This window comes from Ananas comosus, linkage group 20, assembly GCF_001540865.1.
Source record: "Ananas comosus cultivar F153 linkage group 20, ASM154086v1, whole genome shotgun sequence".
NCBI lineage: Eukaryota > Viridiplantae > Streptophyta > Magnoliopsida > Poales > Bromeliaceae > Ananas > Ananas comosus.
Genome location: NC_033640.1, coordinates 221,898 through 246,914, shown reverse-complemented (window position 1 = coordinate 246,914; position 25,017 = coordinate 221,898). Strand labels below are relative to the sequence as shown.

The window sequence follows — 25,017 nt, the reverse complement described above, 5'->3', positions numbered from 1 at the left end:
CTTATACTCACCGCGTCCTCCTCCGTCCCCTTCCTCCCCACCCGCTCTTTTTTCGTCTCCTCTCTCTCTCTCTCTCTCTCTCTCTCTCCCTGTTTTTCCCAACGCTGCATAAATAAACAAAGAGACACGCGACCCCACCGATCTCCTCTCTCCTCTCTCTCTCCTTCGCGGCGCTCGCCGGAGAACGCCATAGATTCCGGCGAGGCGGAGGCGATGCTGCGAACTGGGAGGGGGGGAGGGTAGCGTAGAAGCGGAATTGGGGGAGGTGCGAGTAAATTAATCTAGGGGTTGATAGGGTTAGGAGGAGGAGGAGGAGGAGGGGTATATTGCTTGCATTGGAGGGGAAAGGGAAGGGGGGCGAAGAGGGGGAAGGGGAGGGTATCGTGGAGTTGGACGCGCGCGCACGGCACGGATGCGGAGGAGTGGGATTCGCTCCTTCGTCGCTTCCCCCTCTTCGCTTCCTCCTCCTCGTCCTCTTCGTTTCCTTCTTCGCCTTCCTCTTCCTTGCCTTATGGCGTAATCCATTCCCCCCACACCACGGCGGTTGCGTCCTATAAAACTCGCGCCTTTGGCACCTTTTGCTGCGAATTCGAGCTGGGGAAGCGCGGAAAAGGAGCGATCCGGTACGTATCTCGCGCCTGTTTGCTTCCTTTTTTTGGAGAATTCGGTGGTTAGGTTGGGTGGATTTGGGAATTGCGATCGGAAATGGGGAGGGGTTGGTGAAGGGGGGGAGTTTTTGGGGTAGTTTAATGGAGTGCGAGTTCAATAAGTCTTTCATGATCATACTCTCGTCGTTTTTGGTCGAACGTTATGATCGGCGTATATTTAAGCATGCTATTGCTTTGATGAAGCCAACGACTCGCATTTAATTCCTTTTTTTTCCGTTTATTTTTCCTAATAATTTCTCCGTACTGAGCGCCAAAAAGTTCATAGGAAAAATCCAAATTTCCACACAATATTTCGGGAAATTCGGTGCAATTTTGCTTCGATCTGATTCAATTTGCACACCCAGGTGGTGTTTGTGAGAGCAAGGCGGAAAGAGGCGGGAAGGGGATCATACGAGGGAGGTTAGGAAGGGTTTGGGAAAAGATTGAACTTTGTTTCTGTGGCCGCGCTCCGGAGGCTTCAGGATGCCATCTGGGATCATAGATCAGAGGCATCAATCCTCATTCCACCTCCCCTCTGAAGATATCACCTTTCCTACCGAGGTTGCAGTTTTCGGTTCATTTATCTTTTTCTATGTTATTGATAGGCTAATAATTCACCTTATTATGTGGGGTTATCTTTTGTGGGTGCTTTGAGAAGAAAGGCTTCAGTTTCTCTGAAATTCTGTTACTTTATTGCAATTGTTTAGTATTATAAGTAGGTTATGATTTTTGATAATTGATCTCTCTCTTCTCATTGCAGAGGCAAGTCGGATTCTGGAACCGGGGTCCTCACCCGATCATCACAGTGAGTATTGACACTTCATCTGATTTTGGGTCAACAAAGTTTGTTCTGGGTGATATTTTGGGAAAAAAAACATGCAAGAATTTTTTTTTTTTTTTTTTTTCCGGCTTTTGTTATCACATTGAATGCAATAGTGTCAATTGAATTTGAAGTCATATAATTAGGTGGTGTCTCAAATCTGTTGTTAGGCTCGTATCTAATTGATGTTGCCGGATGAGTGCTTCAAGGATTATATGCAAGGCTGGGGTTTGCAGCTAATTTTCTGGGGACCATACTGGTTTATCTTTCTCTTTCAAGAGACCGTCCTAGCTTGCTTTTATGAGTGCCTTTCTATTTTGGTCTCCATTGCACCACTTTACAAGTTTAACCGAAAATGGTAATCTGAACTTTGGGTAGATTTTGTTTGGATTTGGACTTGGAAGGTAACATACCGAACCACCAGGACATAAACCACCTGCTTGCTTGATTGGGTCCAGCATTTGAATTCCCTATGCACATGGCTAGATGCTGGATAGGGTATATAAACTCATGCATGGGAAATGTTTGGGGTTATCTTACTGTAGAGGGCCCTGGGGATTGTTTTTACGATCTATTTAGGCAGGGATGAGCTGGAGATTAGCCATCAATATTCAATTTAATGCCATAATTACTTTTATCAACTTTGTTTCTTAGGAGTTCATTAACTTGAAGATTGGCTATCATTTGCAGGAAAAGAGGGTTTGTCATTAATTTCAGGAAGCAAGTCGGTTTCGTCATCTCCATTACAAAAGCTTCATTACATGGGGCCAAATCCTGTGCACAGTTTAGAACTTCCTCAGGCTTATATGTTTAAGGAACAGAAAATCAAATTTAGTCAGGAGTATCCTTTGATGAGGCAAGATGCAAATACTAGATCGCAATGGGATTCGTCTGTTAAAGCATCGGTGTTTGCTGAAGCAAATGGAGTTGATCCAAACGGGAACTGCTGCAGTGATGGGCTCTGTGCAAGCTCGCTCTCAGAAATATTTGATAATAATTGTGAGTTCTTCTCTTCTTCTCTCTAGCTTTACAGTTTCATTCTTGATGCTTATAATTGCTTTCATTATGGAGAGATTTTCCGCCATCAACATGATCATATTGTTATTTGTTGTTTGATGATGTTATTATCGAAATGCTTACAGAAAGAGTGTGTCTAAATAGTATTTATCACTGTGATAGGAGCTGATAAATATTAATTATTCTTATTGTAACAAAATTATTCTTGGCTTTTTGACTCGTGTCTGTGCAGTGAGATTAGCAACAAAAGGCGTTCTTTTTGGTCAGTCAATTGATACAGTTAATTCCAATTATGAGGAAGATGAGCCCTTTGAGTCCACGGAAGAGATTGAAGCTCAATTTATTGGAAATCTCCTTCCCGATGATGATGATTTATTATCCGGTGTTTTCGATGATATTGGATATATTGGCCGATCCAACGGTGGGGATGACATTGATGATGACATATTCTGCAGTGGCGGAGGACTGGAACTAGAAGCTGATGAGAATGTGATTGGGAGCAGTGTTTGTGATTTTAATGGTGGGTTAGATTCTAATGGGCTGCAGGTGGGCCCAAATGGCCCATTTCCTGGTGAACACCCTCATGGTGAACACCCCTCAAGAACTCTTTTCGTGAGAAATATTAATAGTAATGTTGAGGATACCGAGTTAAGGGCTCTTTTTGAGGTATCTACTTTCTTTCTTTTTTTCTTTCTTTTTTAAAAAATTCTAACTTTTTCTACTTGATGGTTAAATTTTGGATTTCCTAATATTTCCATCCTTTTCTGTTCAGCAATATGGTGACATTAGGACCCTATACACTGCCTGCAAACACCGTGGTTTTGTGATGATATCTTATTATGATATAAGGTCTGCCCGGAACGCAATGAAGGCACTTCAGAACATGCCATTGAGACGTCGGAAGCTTGATATACACTTCTCCATACCGAAGGTAGCGGCCTTAATAAATTTATACTTTCTTTTAACTACTTGGAGAAGATCGTTAATTTGTTAAGTTCTGATTAATTTGTTCCACTTTTTTGGTGATGACTTTCTCTATAAGTGGCCGAACAATTCCATCAAAGGTGTGCTGTTTTTGTTGTGTGTAACTTTAGAAGCTACTATCTTAAGAAGAAGATCATTTTATTAATTAATCAACCCCATACTCAATAGGATAGACTTTTGAGAATGTTTGTAAATTTTTTATATGATAGTCAATAAAAAATGAGGTATGGATGTTGTTTAAGGTGGATGTCTCTAAATGTTGTACCGTTATCAATTTTGTTCTATGCACTAGTCAGAAGAATGCTAGGATAGGTGTCCTCAAATATTCCATAGTTCTCTAGGTGTCTTCAAATATTCTATATTAGTACTGCTTCCGAAACTATGAGAGTTTTACAGCGTTGATGAAGCTTTATAAGTTTATATGGATATTGGCTCCTTTCTCTCTTCACGGTTGGTATAGATTTGGAAGGTAGCTATTCCGGTATCATGCCAAAAATCTGGTTTCGAAAACTATTTTATATGAAAGAATGCCTTATTTATCTTTATGAATGGAATGTGAGACATGAAACCTAGCCATTATAAGTTAGAAGTTATAATGAATCTTAGTATCTTGTGTAAAACTGTCATATCATTAACTTATATATTACTCTTTACTTTAACTTTCAGTTCCTATGGATATATCACATGCTCTTCTGTTAATGTGATACATTTTCATTTGCTGAGTTCAGTTATTTTTCATCAGGAAAATCCTTCAGAGAAAGATATAAATCAAGGAACTCTCGTTGTATGTAACCTTGATTCATCTGTTACAAATGATGATCTTCATCAGATATTTTGTGTTTATGGTGAAATTAAAGAGGTAATCATTTCAACTCTGATGCTTAGCTTCACAAAGAATACTAAGGTCGTTTACATGTTCATCCCTACAAAAGCATTTACTTATACATGCACGTCCCTGTAAAATCTGACTCTTTCTCTCTCTTGCTCTCTCTCTCTCTCTTTGATACACACCATTGTTAAATATAAAAATATGAAGGCACTGTTCTCTACCAGCTTAAGCTTTTAGAGAAAAATGATTTTTTCATAATTTAACATGGTATCAGAGCCTACTCTAAACTCTTTCACTTTGTGAGGTCGTGGATTCAATCCCCACCTTTGATATTTGAAGGGTTAAATTCTCACATTATAAAATGGATTAAATCCTCATCTCCTATCTCACTTATCAATTCCACATGCCTTTCATATCCATTCTACACGTGAGTGGAGATGTTAATATATATTTCTGGACATGTTTTCTACTAGATCGATCTTTTGAGTAACATGGTATCAGAGCAAGAGGTCCTGAGTTTTGAGTCTCACCAGAGCGTAATTGATTTCCTCCCATTTAATTAAAGTCCATTTCATGAGCCTATCAAAGAGTCTCGAGCCCATATGTGAGGGAGAGTGTCAAATATAAACATATAAAAATACAATTTTCTACTAGCTTAAGGTTGTAGAGAAAAACAGTCATTTCATGTAATTTAACATGCACAAACATATGTATACACTTGCACCCACACTTGCACCATGTGTACAAGTGGAACTCTTTAAGTAGATAAATAAATAAATAATTCCTCAGGAAATAATCTCAAAATACTAATCATTGGCTTTGGTTTCAGATTGGTGAGACTCCATTCAAAAGTAATCATAAATCCATAGAGTTTTATGATGTACGAGCAGCGGATGCTGCTCTTCGAGCTCTAAACAGGAGCGATATTGCCGGCAAGAAAATTAAGCTTCAGCCCAGCTGCCCTGGAGGTGCAAGACAGTGGTATTACCCAAACAAGCCTCTCTCTCTCCTCCCCTTCAGTTTAGACATTATATTGTGGCGACTTTAACTTCTCCAATGATTGTTATAACTCTTCAGAAATGTCTATCATTTTGTAGACAATGCTCTATTCAACATTACAAGACAGGTATTTTTGATGAATCGAACACTTCCTAGAATGGTATTAAATTTGTCGACAATGGTGATATTACCTATATTACCTAATTGGAAAACCAAAATGCTGATATCTTCCTAATTGAATGGGTTGAACTGATTGGCTGCTCTCTATGTTACAGTTATGTACATTTTTTTTTTTTTTTACCATCATCGAGGAAAATTCTTCACATTTCTGCAAAGTTGTAGTTTGTCATCAGAGTTTAAATTATCAAAATATCAAATACGTCCCTCTAGATTTTAAAGATTTGCAAATTTATCCATCTTCAATAGTCGACTGTTCAAAATTGACTTTTCCTGTTACAATGACCACTTTACCCTTGAAATTTTTTTTTATAAAAAAAACGTGTTTATACCTCACATCAGTTTGTGAACCATAAATTCTAAATCTCTTACAAATTTGAGAAAAAAGGAGACCTTTTTTGAGGGCAGTAATGTGAATCATCATGTTATTTTCCAAGGGCAGCTTCTCAATTATATCATCTCCATTGTTCTAATCAAAAGCAGGCTCATATAAAAAATCATGTTATCCTAGTTGTCTTGTGTTATAAGCAAAATGCAAATCTTAGGCTTGATGCTGAGAACTTGTATATTTCCTTGCTGATGCTGCAATTCATGAGACATGGATATTTCTTTTCAAGCTCTAGATTGCCCATACTCAACTAATTTACTTCTTAAAATAGTTGCGTTCTTGTAGTTAGTTTCACAGAAGCTCACAAGTTTTTTCTTTATGACAGCTTGAATCAGCAATTATCTCCTGAGCTGGAACAGGAAGAGTTTAGTGAATTCAGGCAGGGAAGTCCTAACAACTCCCCATCAGCATGCTTTGGTATGGAAAATTGTTCCTTTACCTTCTGAAGAGATCATTTCTAGACTTGGTTCACCACTTCAAGTGTGTGCTGCTCAGCCATGTTCACTTGATTCCTTCATTCCTTTAATTAAATGCCTGCTACCTAATGGGATGGAATAGAGGGAGATGGCTGAGCGGTGCACTTCTGACGTGGTGGACCAGGTCCAGGCAATAATTTCTTCCTTCTGAATGACGTTATGTTACATTTTTCCAACAAATTTTTATTCGATAACAGCGATTCATGGGAGCTATCCAGGGGAAATCAAATCTCATAATATCGAAAATGGTGCTATCAACGGTTTACATTCGTCTATACGAGCACCAATTAGCCCATTTGTGGGGAAAGCATTTCACAATGTATCCTCCCCTGTGAGAGTTGCATCATTGAATCATCACAACGGTAATCAGTCTCTTCATGAGCTCAGCCATTCGCTAGGGTTTCAAGGCATCCCTCCCTTCCATCCTCATTCATTGCCAGAGCATCATAATGGGGTAGTCAACGGCACTCCTTACAACTCAACTGCCATTTCGGCCGTTGGTATTAATATTAACTCCAGACTTGCTGAAGGAGCAGATAACCGACATCTTCATAAAGTCAATGGCCATTCCTTTGATCATAACAATAATGGTGAGGTCAACATATTATTCATCTATCTTCTTTTACATAAAAGGATATATTTACATATGTACACCCCTGAAAGATTATCTCTTTACTTATGTGTCCCTGAAAATTCTAAATTCTCATATATGCTGTTCAGATAATGTCTTATAGAAAAATGCCCCTATTAAAAAGCTTTCTTGTACAAAACAAGCTTCTGGATGAATAGGATAATCCCCAACTCGATGATAACACTATTTATGGAGAAACTGCAATTTCGAGGGAGTACATATGGAAAGTCAGAGGTTTAAATGGTTACATATGAAAGTAGATATTTTTGCAGAATTATATATGTAATTGCCATACGTAAAATGCTGTTTAAACTAAGCATTGTGGTGTTACTTTTTCTATGCTTGTCTATTTTCATTTCAAACCAAAATTCCTGTACTATAGCTTACATTATATTCCTTAGCATTTGTAGGCTCTGGAAATGGAAGCTGTCCGCTGCATGGGCACCAGTATGGATGGAACAATTCATCAAGTGCTTTCCACCATCATGCTCTTTCTCCCATGTTATGGCCGAATTCGTCACCATTCGCAAGCAACGTTTCTGCCCAAATGCACGGGATTCAAAGACAACCATCTCATATGCTGAACAATGTTGTTCCTGTACAAAACCATCATGTTGGTTCAGCTCCATCTTTCTGGGACCGGCAACAAAGCCCTTATTCAGCTTATTCAGCAGAAGCACTGACTTTTCACCCAGCATCTCTTGGAACTATGGCTTTTCCTGGCAGCCCTGGTAACATATTCCCCCATAATGGAGGAAGCCATTTTGACCCTTCGATGAAATCTATCTGTTCTGCACATATTGGGATTCCCTCGCCACAGCACAGGTTCCACTTGTTACATGCTAGGAATAATCCCGTTATTCCTATGCCTGCTTCATTTGGTGCTGCTAATGAACGGATGAGGAGTCGAAGAAGTGATCCAAACCCTAATCAGCCTGATAATAAGAAGCAATACGAGCTTGATATCGAACAGATCATGCGTGGTGAAGACTCTCGGACGACACTCATGATAAAAAATATTCCCAACAAGTATATTAATTACACCTTCTGCCTCTTTTTTTTAATGCTAACTTCTATGTGCAAGGAATATTGTAGTGAATCTAATTGACCTCTCTTGAATATCAACAGGTACACGTCTAAGATGCTTTTGGCTACTATTGATGAAAATCATAAGGGGACTTATGATTTCATCTATTTGCCCATTGATTTCAAGGTAGGTGCAACTATAAATAGGAGCTGCACGTCCTTTGAATGGAAATATTCACTTCAAATTAATTATTTCCTAACTGTATGCTTTCTGTTCTACGTTTCAGAACAAATGTAACGTGGGTTATGCTTTTATCAACATGATCAATCCTCAGCATATCATTCCATTTTATCAGGTTTGGTTTTTATATCTTTATTTAGCATTTTGGTACGAGTTTTTTTAGTTATTTACTATAGGTACCATTATAAATTACTAATTAAGAAATATATATATTTTTCCTTTCTTGCTGCTAGTTTTAGCTTGAACAAATCTACTATTAGAACTTTTCCTTTTCCATTGTGAGCATGTTCTTTACTGCAGAAGGCACGTAAAATGAAGTCACTAAAGAACATTATTGAATTTTCTGCAGTCATTTAATGGTAAAAAATGGGAGAAGTTCAACAGTGAAAAGGTGGCTTCGCTTGCATATGCTAGAATCCAAGGAAAAGCTGCTCTTATTGGTCATTTCCAGAACTCGAGTTTGATGAATGAGGATAAACGATGCCGCCCTATTCTCTTCCATTCAGAGGGCCCAAATGCAGGCGACCAGGTTTGAGTTCTTATATACATGCATTTTATAAACAATGAGTTCCTATGCCTTAATACAGCCGTTGTGGTTTCGGTTACTGTGCAACTATATTTTTCTAAAGGGCTAATTGCAAAATCAGTCCATGAAGTTTGATCCCGATCGTTACGTCCTTAGAGATAAATTTTAACAATCACATTCTCTGATTTTAATAAATGTTATCATTCCGTGAAAATCATAGATGTACTTCACACATCGGCCTGGAAAACATATACATCTGCACAGCTGTCTATGTATTTGTTGTTCACACTGTAAAGCATAAAAAAATTCTGACGGGGTTTTTTTCCTTTCGACAGGAACCCTTCCCTGTGGGTAACAATGTCCGCACAAGGTCTGGGAGAAGCAGATCGTCCGCGAGTAATGAAGAAACCCATCAGGGAAGCCCATCAAGCTCTGCTAATGGAGAATCTTCTACCAATGGACTCGACGCTCCTCCAACTTCTTCCTAGGACTCGGGAGTGAAATAAGCTGTTCCATCAGGCACTAACCTATAATAAGAAGTAAACATATAAACTGAGCTATATGTATCCTGTTTCTCGGGTTATTTCCTTTTGCTTTTCTCGAGTCCGGAGTGTGCAGCGGTAGCTTCTCTCACGGGTCATCAAATCATCAAAGATTTTGCGCAGATTGTACAAAAATATGACTAAAGACAAAGGGGCGAAAGGCGCAGGGGAATTTTTGAGTTTTTGGATAGTTTGTATGAGAGATAATATACTTTGTACAGGAGTTCTATAGAGAAAGGGAGGGAGGATGAGACACTACTATGGTCTATGCAGTTTGCGAAAAGCTAGCCCTGCATTTTCTTTCTGCTCCTTTTTGGCTTCATTCGATCTCTTTTTTTCCTTCTTTCGTTGGTATTCTGATTTTCTTGTGTTGGGTATGAGCACTGGTAAAGTGAGCTCCACCAGGCTTGTTCATTGCGCATTTGAATGTCTGTTGTTGTATGTCTCCTTTGATGATACAATATAATATTACATGCATCTATACAGCATGAATTTTGTAGTATGGGTTTTCTGTTTGTTACACTGCCTCTTGTTTCCTGTGTTTTTCTCAGTAGGGCTCTTTCCTTTCTCCTTAATGTCGTGTTTGGATGCAGAATGAATTATCCAGTGATGTTCTTCTCGACTAGTTCTTCATCAAAAGATTAATAAATTTTTCTCGAAAATTTTGTTAGATATAAAATTTTTCAGTTGTATGCTTTTGGTGTTTTTGGTATTATATTTAGATCAACATCACCTCTAGTCAGCCGAGTATATTTAGTTATTTACTTTGCACGAATTACATATGGTAAGTTTGATTGTATGCAATCACTACATAATGATCTATTTGAGTATATTTTTTAGCTAATCAAAGTATTAATTCAACTACCATTATTTTGAGCAATTAATTACTATCCTCAATTGCTCTGTTTAGGAGTGAGGCACTGCACATGTAGAGTTGCCACGCATTCGATCGATGTTGTTTAACAAAAAAAATATACTTATCATTTTTTTCCGTTGATTTTGACTAATTATAGTTTTCTATGAACATATATTATCGTTCTCGCTCATGACCAAAAAATTATCAATTTAGATGCTCTCTTAAAAGCAGCATTCCGATCAAATGCCGTGCATTGCAATATGTGGAACGCGGTAACACACTCCCAAAGTGGAAGCTACATGGAGCTTCAAATTCAAATTCAAAAATTCCAAATTCAAACGACATGACGTGGTAAACCGGGTCCATCATTAAATTTTGTTCACCCGTTACGCGATGACGCGGTTCTCCGAAAGCCACGTGCCGACCATCCGAGCCTGGCCCCATTTTGAAATTCGAATCCTAGCCGTTGATTCCCTCTCCCCACGTGTATTAATACCCTTCACCTCCGCCTCCTCCCACCACCATCATCACCTGCGCCTCGTACTGCGCCCAAATCCGCTTCTCCTTTCGAGTTCTCAGGTAAAAACCCTTCTTACTCTCTCTCTCTCTCTCTCTCTCTCTCTCTCTCTCCCTCTAGGGTTAGGATTCGTTTGGATCTAGAGCGTCCGCGGAGGTCGTAGCCATGGTGAAGCGGAAGAAGCATGAGAAGAACGACGGCTCGGCGGGGAAGTCTCGGGAGCGGCCGACGCCGCCGGGATCGGCCCCTTCGAAGAAGATCAGGAAGGACAAGAGTGAGAGGAGTGGCAGTAGAGTTGATAAGGAGAAGGGTAAGGAGAAGAGGGTCGATAAGGAGAAGGGGAAGGAGAAGGGGGAGGAGAAGGGTAAGGTGACGCAGGAGAAGAGCTCCGGGTTCATCTTCTTGTGCAGCGGGAAGACGAAGCCGGAGTGCTTCCGCCACCGCGTGTTCGGGATGCCGAAGGGGAAGATCGAGGCGGTGGAGAAGATCAAGCCCGGGGCGAAGCTCTTCCTCTTCGATTTCGATCTCAAGCTTCTCTACGGGGTCTACAAGGCCACCTCCAGTGGTGGGTTGAACCTCGTTCGGGAGGCCTTCAGAGGCGCTTTCCCTTCGCAGGTACGCTTGTTTCGTCCTATAACTCTAGTGTGCTTGTTGATTGTTCTCTATTTTCCTTTCCAATTGTTGAATGTGAAGATCAAGTTGGAGTGATTCGATAAATACAATCTTATTTGGTGATTAAGGCACCTTGCATGTTAGTAATTAATGCGGATTCGAAAGGATCCCTTCATCTGTCCTTTGGACTGTGTCTTCTTCTCCATTGACTTCCTTGGATTAGTTTTCTTGCTTTAATATCCCTTTCCTTTTTTAATATCAGAATTTTTTTTGAAGTCGATAGTATTTGCCAATCGAGGATTAGATACTATTTTTGTATGGCTTGACAAACAAAGGCCATTGCAAGTAGTATTTACTTTATTTTATATTCCTGGAAAATTTTGGCACGTGCGCTCTAGGGCTTGTTGCACGCTGATACAATGATAGTTACTTCCGCAAGATGGTCCAACAAAAGCTTTCAAAATATTGCATCTTGAAGCTTACGTGTATAGGAATGTTTGGTGGAGCAGTGGAACACTATCTAAGGTCTTCATGATTCGGAAAACTGCCGACTGCTGCTTACACGTCCTGACGAGTAGGACTTCAGCTAGAACATAAGATTCAGAAGAGTCGAATAGTTGTGATTACCGGTAGTGTTTTGTGGGGAAACAGGTATTGTATCATAAATTTTTGGTTGGCCAATGATACTGTAGTATCAGCTAATACTCTGAGGGTTGTTGATCTTTGTGTCATTAGTTAGCAAATGGGAAATTAAGACTTGAGGTTGAACTTCAAGACTCCCTGCAATTATTTTGATATTAGTTGCTACTTTCATTTGTATGATTCTGTCGAGAAGCTCTAAAGACTATTATTTCCATCTTAATGGGAGTTTTAGCAAACTAAGCTCACTATCTTTGGATGCCATCTTTCGGCCGTTATACCATTTGATAGAGAATGTTGTTTGGCAAGAGCGGATTATGTTTGTTTTGTTATTTCTTTTTGTGGAAGAATCTTCTCTTTCTACCTCTTGCTGTAACCTAAAAGGTAGCATGGATGTCATCTTGGTTTTATTGTTAGACCAATTGTTAAATTGTAGCATGGATTTCATCTGGTGTGCATTATGTGCTTTCGTCGATAATGACCTTATTTCACTCGAAAGTTAAAAAAAGGTTGATTAGAAGATCAAAGGAGAGGCCTGTTACTGTCGTTGCTACTATTTCTAGCTAGAGGAGACTTCTGACGCTTGCATGGGAAGGTAAGTAATCCTTAGTGTCACTTTAGTTGGAATTTCTAAGCTTGCATGGGGAGTACGTAACCCTTAGCGTCATCTTAGCTAATATAGATTTGAGTTGATAGAGAAATTTGCTGAGAAGCTAATATTTTGATTAGCAAAAAGGCTATGTTTGTGTTTACATAGATTTGTTTGCATGGAGCTGACATATTATTACTATAATTTTGCATGGTAGCTGCTATTTGATAGCGAATGCTGTGTGTGCCCGTTTTGTAGTTATGAAGTCTAAGATAACTGATGGAGGGAGAAATGCTTATTTTGGTTAGTATTGGCCAAATAAGATTAGTGCGAAGCTAATTTTAATGGAGGAGAAATTTTAATGCTGGAGTGAAGCTGAGCTTTTAGTCTTTGAGTTTTCCTTGTGGAAATGCTAGTTGCATTGATTCTAGTTTTGATCAATACTGGCTTTATTATGAGTTTTGCATTGTACTTTGGTAGTTTAGACTAAAAAATTTGGTCAATAGCACTGGAGACTTTCTTTGATCTATAGCTAGAAGAATATATGCCTCAATAGTTACTGTATAATTGGTTTGCATGTCTTCTAGAATATTGGAGGCTTTTTTTCGATATTGTAGTGATTTTTTTTTTAATTTTCTTGGAATTTAGAATGCTTGAAATAAAGCCTAAGTACTCCTAGGTATCGTTTGGTTCGGGGATAAGTAAAAAGTGGCTATTCCAGGGATAGGTGTAAATTGAGGTATAAATGGGGATTAGATCAATTTTGTATTTGGATGAAAATTGGGTTATTTCTGTGAGTAAAAAAAATAGCGTTTGGTTAGGTAAGATGAAATAAGAAAGAAAGTGAGTTTTATAAATAAAAAAGAATCATATTATCCTCTTATTTTATTTGAATTTAAATTTTTAAAATTTTAAATTTATATTTTTCAATATAAAATTTCAACTTTGAAATTTAAAATCTCAAATTTAAAATACAAAATTTTAAAATTTAAATTTCAAACTTTAAATTTGAGATCAAATTTAAATTTGAAAAATATAATATCAAAATTTAAATTTCAAAAATTAAAATATCAAAATTTAAATTTCAAAAATTAAAATATCAAAATTTAAATTTCAAATTTCAAATTATAAATTTTAATTTTGAGATTATAAATTATAAATTTTAAAAATTTAAATTTTTAATTTTTAAAATTTTAAAATAAGAATAGAGGTGGGAACAATTAATAAAAATAATTTATTATAATAAATTTATAAATTTTTTTAAAATTCTACTTAAATTTTATAAAAAGAATTTATTATAATATTTAAATATAATTTATTATACATTTTATTATTATAATATTTAAATATAAATAATATGTATTAATATAGTACAACTAATAATTTTATAATAAAAGTAATGTATTATAATATATAACATATTATATTTATATAATTTAGTTTTAATTTAATTTATAATTTTAATTAAGTTTGAAATTAAGTATTGGAATAGCACTATTCCACCAAAATGGTGGAATAGCAAATCCCTTGCTATTCCGGGATAACCGGAAATAGCAAGGTTTGACCGGGATAAAATATCCCGGCCAAATTTCACCCTGTTTGGCGGAATAGCGGGGATAACTTTCGTTATTCCCGCTTATCCCCCGAACCAAACGGGGCCCTAAGGATTAGTGCATACTTTTCTTTTTCTAGATGCTCTTTGCTTGCTTGACTCGTTGTATTGAGGGTATCAAATATTAGTCTTAAAGGGTATGACCGCCTTTGGCAAGCGAGTTGCAGAAATCAGGATAAGAATTTGATTGGCTTGACTATAGGTTGAGTTGTTCAATGAAGCTTTGAATGGTGTATAGTTTTTTAACAGCTCTTCGTTGAAAGTTGGGGCAAATTTTGCGTCGAAGTGATGTTACTTGTTGTGGAGTGATGAAAATAATTGTATACCTTTTTTGAAGCGGCAACCTAGTTGAGGAGGGAGTCAAAATAGAGTAGAGAAAATAGGAAAGTAATGAGAGTAAAAGGAAGAGAAAAGAGAATGGGCATAGAGGGGAGAGAGAGGATAGAGAAACATAATAAATAAGATAAGAGAAGGTAGAGCCAGAGAGAGAATGGGAAGGTGGAAAGTGGAGAGGAAGAGAGGAGAGAAGAGGAGAAGAGAGAGGACGGAGAGGAGAATACGGTAGTACAAAAGAGGATTTTGGATAGAGAGGGGATAGGGTAGTACAAATTATTGACATTCAATTAGGGTTGGTTAGGTATTTTAGATGTATTAGTTAAAATGCCTTAATTTGCTTTCGGTCGCAACCAAAATTAGAATTTTCAAACTAGCGCACGCCCTAAATTTTAGCAAAACTAGTTTTGCCCCCCAAGAGTAACATCAAAATGCTAAATGTTTGTTTGGAGAAGTTGCTATAAGCAGCGACAAAAGCTGGGTAAAAATTTGCAATAACTATTGTTGGTAGGTACGAGCCTCTTGGCTTTGTGGTAACATGTAGTGTTTTTCAATGAAGTGCTATTTTGAGAAACTTTATATAAAGATCTCTTCAACATTCTCTAGGTAGAAGCAAAAGCTCCAAATTAGAGCTTTATAGTTTGGAGCTCAAATCTTGTTTTAGCTTCTTTTCATAGCTGAAGCTTTTGACTTTTCTGTTTACCAAACACTTTGCTAAAGGTGATTGTTGCTAAAAGAAGCAGAAACAAGGCCAAATAAGCACTTAATCCGACTTGCAAAGCTCGCTATGTCTTGTGAAAGCCCATAAAGTCTATGTCTCTCTTCCCATCTCAAAAGTAACATATTATACTTCCGTGCAGGTCAAATTTAAGATTGACAGGGATTGTCTACCTCTTCCTGAGCGTACTTTTAAACAAGCTATAAAGGAGAACTATGATTCAAAGGGCAAGTTCGCTTCTGAGCTCAATTCAAAACAAGTATGTATTCGGTTCAATGGATTTTGATTACATAGGCATGGTAATTAGAGAAAACACCATATTTAATGAGCTCTAATCAGATTATCATTAGTTAAAAAAGTAAATTACATCACTGATCACTAAACTAACATTGAAATTTCACGCAAGTCGCTCAATTTTGATTTCTTGTTTTTGGTGCATTAAACTTCATTTTTTGATACAATTGTGTTCGGCTATTATGTGTTGTTCAATTTCACTAATTGAGAATTGTTGAATCAATTACCACATTATTTCCAAGACTATTTATAGTGGTTCGTATGACATGGTAAATATGAATGTGCCTAGTTTTGGAGATGACGTGATTCACAGTGGCTGCTATTCCAGTTCGTGATTTGCATTCTTTGAATAAGGTGTGTATTTTATGGAGATCTTGTAAAATGGTTCGAAACATTAAATTTGTTGGAGCAAATCTCTGAGTGTTAAAAATAACCTATAGTGTTGCCCTGCTTGTTGCTCAGTGTGAGTACTTTGCCTTCTTGTAGATGCAAATTTGGTTTTATAAGGATCTATAAGGATCTACTATAAAATGCCTTTAAAAAGGGACTTGAACCATACGCAAATTTGGTTTTCTATAAGGATCTACTATAAAATGCCTTTTAAAAGGGATTGTTGAACCATAGAGTGGGAAGGCACAATCGAGCTATATAATTGTGGTTTTTTGACGAATAACAGTGTTTCAATAAGATACGTGATTGTCACATGCTTACCATCCAAAACGTTTTAACATGGACTTGTGAAAAGACAAAACTGTCACCATAGACGAGAAGTGCTGCACTTAACTATATGGTAGCAAAGTGCAAACAATTTATTCTATAGATTTCTTATTGAATTTCTCCCAGAAATAATGTTGATGCTTCAACCTCTCATGTCATTTTTTGATTAGATGAGCTCATGGCATGTTGATTTTGGATTTTTGATAGCTGTTTAATATCGTGTTCAAGTTGTGCAATCGTGCCGTTGTTGAAATTACCACTCATAGATTCAACTACCACATCATCAATAAATTGAGAAGCATGAACGACACTTAGGTCCTGTTTGGATGCATGAATATCTTGTTTAGTGTATCCCTATCTCCTTAATACATTCAAGAAATTTGTACGTTCGATTGATAAAAAATGTGATCAAATGTTTATAATTGGATATTATATTCGACCTTTAAGTTATTTTTTTGGATAAGATAAATCATCTTGTAGGTGAAATATGCTATTATATAGTAAGGCCTTTGAAGGAGCAAAAATCAAACTCCTTGCTTACAACTATACTAGAAAATTCTTATATGGAATAAGTTATCATTGGATAATTTATTCTAACATCTAAACAGGGTTTCAATGAGTTGATTTAACTATAAACTTGTGTTGTGTCTGGAAATGGTCCTCATAGTGCCAGCATGAGCCCTCTACGAGGAAAATTTGGATAGCACTTCAAGGCTCGATTTGATAGTTGCAAAATTTGAACTATCTGCAGGAAATCTCTTTGTTAGGGGAATTGAACAACAATTGATGGTCGAACTTTATTCTTACAAAAATTTTAGATCAATGCATCAATTGTGGGATATCGAATTGGTGGCATAAGAAATTTCAAGATATTTAATGACTAGTGTGATTTGCCATGTAGTTAAGTTCTTATTTTGAGCTTGTTTGCAGGTCCGTAAGTTGATTATGATGTTTCGCCCGGTTAAAGTGCAAGCACCCTTGCAATATGTCGAGGATAGGCAGCCTCCTCATCGAACTCAACGGCCTTCTTCTGAGGACCCTTATCTAGCGAGACAATTGCCATATGCTCCACCACCACCTATTGAGTCTCGATATATCCATCAAGGTTCTTTAGATTCAAATGAACTTTATATGCATCACGAACGTCCACCCCCTTTAATGGAGCTTCGACGTGTTCGATTACCTCCCTTTCCCCGTGATGATCCATATTATCGAGGTCCGTTAATTGATTCGCCTCAAATTGATAACTTGCGAGCTCGTTATCCAGACAATTCTGCTCCACTTGTGCGGTACGTACTTGTTGAGCCACAAACTTATATTTGTTGTTGCTTACGAATTGTCCTATCTAGCTATTTTGGTTTGTTAGTGATTTTTTCTTGTTATACTTTAAGCAAGATGTGGAGCCTAGTGATTGGTACATCCCACTCTCTTATGAGAGCTATTTGTGTTGAAACCACGGCATCTTGTGTTGGTATTCTCGAAAGAAGGAAAAAAAAGAAAAAAAATTGTCTACTTAATATAGTAGCATAAGATTCGAGCTTTGTTCTTCAATATGTGAACTGTGGTTAGCAAAACTAGGTTAGATTGATCAATCATATCGAGAATAGTGAGTCGTTGTTACTGGCAAATTAGTAGTTTGTTTTTCACTATCTATTAAAAGATATTATGGACTTCTATCATAACTTGATATTGAGAGGCGTTTTGTCCAAAATAATTTACTGAGAAAGTATTATTCAATTCAAGTCCTAAGAGAAACTAACATTTTCAAACATAGCCATTAGCCTTGCTTTTGTAGGCCTAGTCTTGTTGTTTCAGTTTTGCCGCAATCTCAGGCTATAGCCATAAAAATCTATCAAATCATTGGCAATCGGCCCAAAGGTTTATTAGGGTGTGGGTTTTTGGGCTGGTTTGTGGGGGCTGTTGGGGTTATGGAGGCAGTGGTGGCTAGTTGGTGATTTTTGTGTGGTTGGAGGGGTTGATGCAGGACGGGTTAAACCTATCCTACAAGTAAATACTCCTTAGATGTGGTAGGCAAAATATTTTGTAGAGATAAAATTAAACAAGCAATTTTTTTTTTTTTTTAAAGAACGTTCGAAAAGAAAATTAATAAAGTAAGAAAAATTGATGAGATAGGAGATTGTACCATACTTGTAAATACCGCGTAATCGAATTTCGCCCAACGATAATAATCAAGTATCTTGCAGGATCAAAGAGACTAAACAATTTTCTAAAATTTGGGACGATAAAACAAGTCTACGAATTTTTCCGAGAAAGAAAAAAAATAGAAATCAAAACATTCTATAGACCAAGCTTTTATTACTAATAGATAATTTGCGTAAATTGAAATATAGAAGGAAATACTAGCTTGTGATGTGAACCGGGTTCATCCAATGTAGGCTGCTGCTTGTTGGTTCAATCCCTGCGCAAGAACTTGATGACGTGTGCAGGAAATAAAGTCACCTCGGGAGGTGCGCCCAAGGAACTTCGTCTCCAACTTCATCTTCCTGTTGCTTGCACAAGCTCTCTTCTCTCAACTATCAACCCCTCTATTTTCTAAAATCTTAACCAAACCTCACAAATAGGTAGTCAAAATTTACAGAAAATTAAGAGGAACTCAGATCCAACAAAATATTAAAACTCTGGACCTCGCCAGAACCGGAAAACCTTCCGGGAAAAAAAATTTCACCCAAAACTCTTTGCAAGAAAAGTTCAAAATTTTATTCAATAATCGTCCCTTTTCATAAAACCTTGTAGGTTATTTATATCCTAATTACATCCGAGAAAAAATCTCAACTAGAGATTTATCTAAAAGGAAAATAACCGAAAAATCTTAACTAGAGATTTATCTAAAAGAAAAATATAACAAATATTCCTAACAAAAAAATCTTAAAATAACAGAGTAAATCAAGAATAATCTTCAGATCCATATAGCGGGTTCGGGTGCCAACTTGCGCCGCCTTCGTTGATAGACCTGAAACTTGGGCGATGAGACGGGTCGGGTTCGGTCTACATCAGGGGTATCATAGAAAGTGAGGATGGTTTGGTAGTTACAAGCATGGTTTAAAAGGTGTACTTTTGGCACACAAAACTTTTAGTCTTAAGACTTTAAGCATGGCACTTAGGTGCAATATGTTGATTAGTTGCTAGTTTTGGAAAGACACACTTGAGGTAAGGCAACCACTAAGCCTTAAGGTGTCGGCACACCTACTTAAGTCTGTTGTCATACAGTTTGATGCGCTATACTCGCACAAAGTATGGTCGGCAATTCTTGACACGAATGACATAATTCAACACAATCCACCACAAAGTTAGCGTGCTTTGGTTTGGTTTGAATTGCTTTGGATTGTAAGAAGTTATATATATATATATATATATATTTAGAGTGGTTACTATACTCTTTATGAGTACAGAGGCCATTTTCGATAATGGAGCTTCTAAATTGATGATTTATACGTTAAACATGATCTAGAGCATTTGAAGTATCTAGAAATCGATTTTCATATTTTTTCAAATTTATAATAAAGTTCATCAGGTGGGTATAGAATGAACGGCCAAAATCGAACGATTCCCCAAAAGTGGGGGATAGGGTTCTTAAATTCAAGCTTGGATCGTCGATTTGGAAGCTCTATCATTGAAAACGACTTATGAGTACGAAGGTTATCGTACTCATAATAGAATAGTAGCCGAACTCGAGAGAGAGAGGGAGAGAGAGAGTACTCATAATAGTATAGTAGTTGAACTCGAGAGAGAGAGAGAGAGAGAGAGAGAGAGGTGTTTATGGACCGGGTCAGGTATGGGTAGTTGATATACTGTACCCATATCCTAAAGAAGTGGATAAAAAAATATATATATACTCTATCCATTTAACTTCAGATCGGGTCCGGATCCGGGTACTAAAGTTAATAATATACCTATTGGGTCTATTTCAGTGGGTTTGGGTAGTGACTACTCATATCCTACCCGCTTAAGACTGGGTATATATCGGGTACGGGTCGGGTCAGGTCTAGATCAAGTACGGATATCCGTATGCATATATTTTTTTATAGACTTTATTAAACATTTTATGAACAAATTATAAATCTCACTATAAAAAAACTTGCGTTCTAATTGGTTGCACCAAAGTCCAATAAAATTCGTTCAAAAGAAAGATTCAAGCAGTAAACAACTAAAATTAAAAAAATGAGTAAAATAAAAAAATAAAAATGGAGTAAACAAAGCGACTAAGGTTTTCACTAGGATGAAAATATACAGAGACTCTTCATCTTTAAGTCTTATTGAAATTAATTCCTCAACTTCAAATTTTTTTATTTACTACCGAGTATTTCAATGGGTCGAGTTTATGGTTCGGATTTGGAAACTCTTCCGGACCCTACCCATTAAGCCCCCGTTTGGTTGGTGGGTTAAGGGGTGGAATAACTCCTTAACCCCCATATTATTCCCAAGCATCCTCAAAAATGGGTGGGGTTAGCTAACCCCACCTCAAATGTGTTATCCCGGGTTAGCTAACTCCACCTAATCCCAACCAAACACTATTTTCTATTCATAATAACCCACTATCCTTCTTATCCCATATACTCCAACCAAACACTATTTTTTACTATCCTGGACTAACTCCAACCCCCAACCAAACACAAAAATACTCTAACCCCACCTTAACCCTGAACTTAACTCTATCCCTGGAATAACTAGTTTTTCCTTAACCCCGAACCAAACGGTAGCTAAAAGGTCGGGTTTGAGTTAGGTCCAAGTCACGTATAGGTATAAAGTATCCGGAGCCATACCCGAAACTTTAATGAATAATTTTTTTTTTACCCGTATGCTATACCATTTTTTATCGGGTCCGGTTCAAGTCTGGGTAGGGTCCGGGTACGGTCCGTGTCAGGTATGGAATATCGAATATTTTGGACAGCTTTAGAGAGAGATACGCATCATTTTTGGAATTGGGCTTTCAAATCGTCAATTGACACTGTAAAACTAGATTTAGGCTATTTGAACTTCTTAGGGTCGGAGTTTTATGATTTTTCGACATAAGTTGCCCATTATTCAAGTTCTCCAAAAGCTTAAGTTGACAAAGAACAGTATTTTTATACTTTGTATTTACCACTCTTCTTCGTATCTGGGCTCGAGACTTTTTATTGGCTTAAGACGTGGACTTGAATTAAATTTAAATAGGAGAAAATTAAATGAAGCTAGGAGCCTAGTGGGACTTGAACTCTAACCTCCTGCTCTAATACCATGTTAAAAATAATTTGAAACAACTGTTGTTCTTCAGAAGCTTAAGCTGACAGAGAACGACAGTTTTATTTTATTTTATTTTTTATCGACATTGATTGTTTTTAGTGGCTACTATAAGGTGAATAGAGACTACTTGATCACTAGGTAGATGATGTTGAAAATCATGAAATTCAGGTCTTATAAAGTTCAAATAGTGTAGATCATGTTTAAATTTTAATGGTATTGACCGTCGATTCGGAGGCCCGTTTATTAAAACCAATATGGAAGTAAATGCCTTTGTTTATTGCTAAAATTATTGTCGCTTTGCGCTCTCTCTCTCTCTCTCTCTCTCTCTCTCTCTATATATATATATATATATATATATACAATTAATTAATTAATTAATTAATTAATTAATTGAGCTAGAATACTTTTAGAAGTACCAAGTCCTTGGTAATGAGGTGTTCAAATCATCGATCAACACTGTTAAACATGATCTGGGTTATTTGAACTTTGTAGAACTAAATTTTACAACTCTTTTTCAACATTATTTACCTGTGATTGAGAGTGGTTTCAGAATTGGATAATTTTAATGCCTATGTGAGGGGCTTTCTCATTTAATTGCGCAGAAAAATTCACATGGGCTGAAGTTTAATGGTTATAGGAGAAGATCCGGGATCTATGAAGAAGCGGATACTAGCATGCTGGTTTAGGAATAGATAATAATATGCTTTTCCTTTACAGTCGAATACATAGAAATGATTGAAATGTTAAAAATGGAAACAAGGTCATGTTTATCATGTATGATATGTATGACTATCTCCCTCTGCCTGTGTCCATATCCTTGATTATTAATTCTCTCCCTAGCTTTGTTGTTCATTCTTGAAGGCGTAAAGAGTAGAAAATGCTCTACAGGGATCGTCATTTTGGTATTCTATATTTTATTTGATCAACACGGCACGCTAATAACTGGGTACTTCAACTTGGGAATCTTATCAGAACGGATTGACTATTAGATTTCTGGGGTAACTAGTTACGTTGCATTAATATTCTTTACATATTTTCACCTGGAATTAACTTTATTTTGGTATTCTTTTTTAGTTCTCAGATAGAATATTATTATTAGTTTTAAAAAATCGTTCGTCGTTGATGTTGATCTGTGTTTATATTTTTTCTTTTTCCCCTTCTGATAGTTATAGGCTGGTTCCCGAGATAAGTCCAAGAGATGAACATCACGCAAGGGATCAGAGGTTTCTAACAGCAAGAGAGCTTGTGGAAGTTGCCCGTGCTGACCATGCGGAAGAGCTGTACTATGCTGAGCGACCCACCAACCGAGCCACACCTCAATCAAGCTATTTAACCTCCTCAACTTATGAAAATCCAAATCATTCATACAATGAGACAGTATCTAGAAGGGCCAATTTGCAAAATTTGCCCGTCTCGCCTCTCTACTCATTTGCCGGCCCTCCACCTGCATATCGCTGAGAGTCAGCTCGAGGACATTGCTGCTTATTCTAAATGGTTTGCCTTACTTAAGCTTGTTTACATTATCTTTTCTTCCTTGATGCATAATAATATGTAAGGCCTACTATTGACCCTCTCCCATCCTTTTCCTTTTTTTTTCCAGCTTAAACTTTGGAAGAAGAAGAAGAAGAAGAAGCACATTGCGCCTCATCCGAGCAAACGAGAGCTTGCAAAGTGTGCATCGTTTTAAGCTAGTCGCTTATTTGTTGGTGTAATACTAGTTTGATAAAAAGCCCAGTTGTTCTTCAGGTTGAAGTATGAGCTACATCTTGTTCTATACATCGACCAGTTTCTTAAGCTGTCAATGTACCGTGGATGCTGAAGATGTTACCTTCTTCCTAGTTGCTGTAAAAGAACCTTCCCCTCTGCAAACTTTGTTATCTTTGTTCGCGGATAATGTTTTTCATTTTTTTTTTTCTGGAGTAACTTCTGGCTGCAATGACCTGTATCGCCTGCTTAGTTCTCAATTTTTGTTCAGAGTAATGCTATGGTCACGCTTGTTTATGTGTAAATGGACACGGAGGGCGGATGGTGTCAGAGTGATTTATCTGCGTAAAGGTCCCAGGCTTCTGGAAAATAAGATGTGCCCAATGCGCCATTCTGCGCAAAACATGCAAATAAGCAGGATTGGGAAAGCATTTTTCTGTTTCTCACAGAGATGTTTGTGGACTTGATTTTTAGCCTATGGCCTCGCCCTTTGTGATAGGGACTCGGGTCTATCCATTAGTATCCTCTCGGAGTAGTTTCTAGTCTGCTCCCTTTGTGATAGGGACTCGGTCTATCCATTAGTATCCTCTCGGAGTAGTTTCTAGTCTGTTTTTTTCTGCTTCTGATTCTGCTTTGAGTTGCGGTGTTTTTTAGTAGATTATGAGGCGAATATAAAAATTTGAAACTTCCTCGGTAGTCTTTTTCTCGTCTCATGCTATAAAATGGTGGCAGGCAGAAATAAGGACGCAAGTTTCGGCCACGTGGTGGACCAGGTCTTGACCAGAATTTGTGAACAAGCAGAACCGAAGAATAGCAATCAAGTAAAGCAGTAAACTCCACTAGTCAAATATCCCTCTTGACCATAGCACGAGCCAAAAAAAAATAAAAATAAAAATGAATCACACAAAAAAAAAAAAAGAAAAAAAGAGGCCAACATCCCCTCAAGGATTTGGTCAATAAAGACTTGTTTTCGAGAGCTTGGACCGACCAACCACTAAATTCGGTTCTCGTCGGCTCCACAAGCAGTAGCAGTTAAGCAACCAGAGTCACTTAAGCTGCGTCACTTTTTGCTACTTATATCATATCACATAAACCACCACCATCATTATCATCATCATCAATATTTTCCCTTCTTTTTCTCTTCTTTTTTTAACTGGGTTGATTAGGGAACCACTCAATGTTCATAAGGCTCTTGGAAATAAACGACAAACATTTATATTTTGTACAAATATCTCTCGCTACTAATGATAGTAGATTGGGTTAAAGTTTAAATTACATTGAAGTGGTGAGGACCATTTTGGATCTCCCCCTCTAGTGGTCCATTTGCTTGCGCGGAGAACAAATCAATTGAAGAGAGAAAAGAGTTGGGAGAATGAGTGCGTTTTGGACCTAAAGTTTTTAACCGAGTACCTTATTCACCTATGCTAAAGTGGATTGGTAAGCAACTAAACTTTCTGTAGAATTCAGTAAAAATGTATGAATAACTTCGGATACTCCATACTTGATATCTATAAATACTTTGTTTCTAACTTTTACATAAATTATGTTTTTATTCTCATTATTAGAGGAAAGAGTTGACATCCGTGGACAACTATTTCATTTTAGTCTCTAGTCAATCGACTTTTATCTTGGAAGGGTCTGCTAATTCTCTTTGAGGTAAATTGATGAAGAACTAAAATTATATTTTTACTAAACCTTAAGAACGAAAATGCAATATTGTGATATGTCAGGGACTATGCATGTATTTTACCTGTTATAGGAAACAAACCAATGCCCGTGACCGCGACCACACTTCCCCAACCATAACGCCCCTCTCATTCCCCTTTTCCCGAATTTACCCCGGATCCACGGCGCAAAGTGCGAGGGACGCACGAGAGCAAAA

General features: G+C 37.4%; 2 protein-coding genes across 5 annotated transcripts; both read left to right on the top strand.

Annotated features, from left to right (window-relative positions):
- On the top strand, positions 344–9,805 carry LOC109725473 (protein MEI2-like 4). 4 transcript variants are annotated; one of them, XM_020254672.1, is made up of 15 exons: positions 344–623; positions 1,013–1,208; positions 1,408–1,452; positions 2,158–2,466; positions 2,717–3,150; positions 3,257–3,415; positions 4,211–4,327; positions 5,127–5,275; positions 6,187–6,278; positions 6,535–6,927; positions 7,370–7,997; positions 8,097–8,181; positions 8,282–8,350; positions 8,585–8,764; positions 9,097–9,805. In XM_020254672.1, exons 4-15 carry the CDS (start codon positions 2,229–2,231, stop codon positions 9,247–9,249), a joined length of 2,697 nt encoding a protein of 898 aa, XP_020110261.1. In that variant the 5' UTR covers positions 344–623; positions 1,013–1,208; positions 1,408–1,452; positions 2,158–2,228; the 3' UTR covers positions 9,250–9,805. The 4 variants fall into 4 exon arrangements, with proteins under 4 accessions (XP_020110261.1, XP_020110259.1, XP_020110260.1 ...); XM_020254670.1 differs by having other exon boundaries at positions 5,127–5,278; XM_020254673.1 differs by having other exon boundaries at positions 345–623; positions 5,127–5,278; positions 7,379–7,997.
- Positions 10,656–23,440, top strand: LOC109725541. The gene is made up of 6 exons (XM_020254771.1): positions 10,656–10,738; positions 10,820–11,291; positions 15,322–15,438; positions 17,121–17,479; positions 22,598–22,925; positions 23,032–23,440. The coding sequence occupies exons 2-5, from the start codon at positions 10,842–10,844 to the stop codon at positions 22,887–22,889; spliced, it is 1,218 nt and encodes a 405-aa protein (XP_020110360.1). The 5' UTR covers positions 10,656–10,738; positions 10,820–10,841; the 3' UTR covers positions 22,890–22,925; positions 23,032–23,440.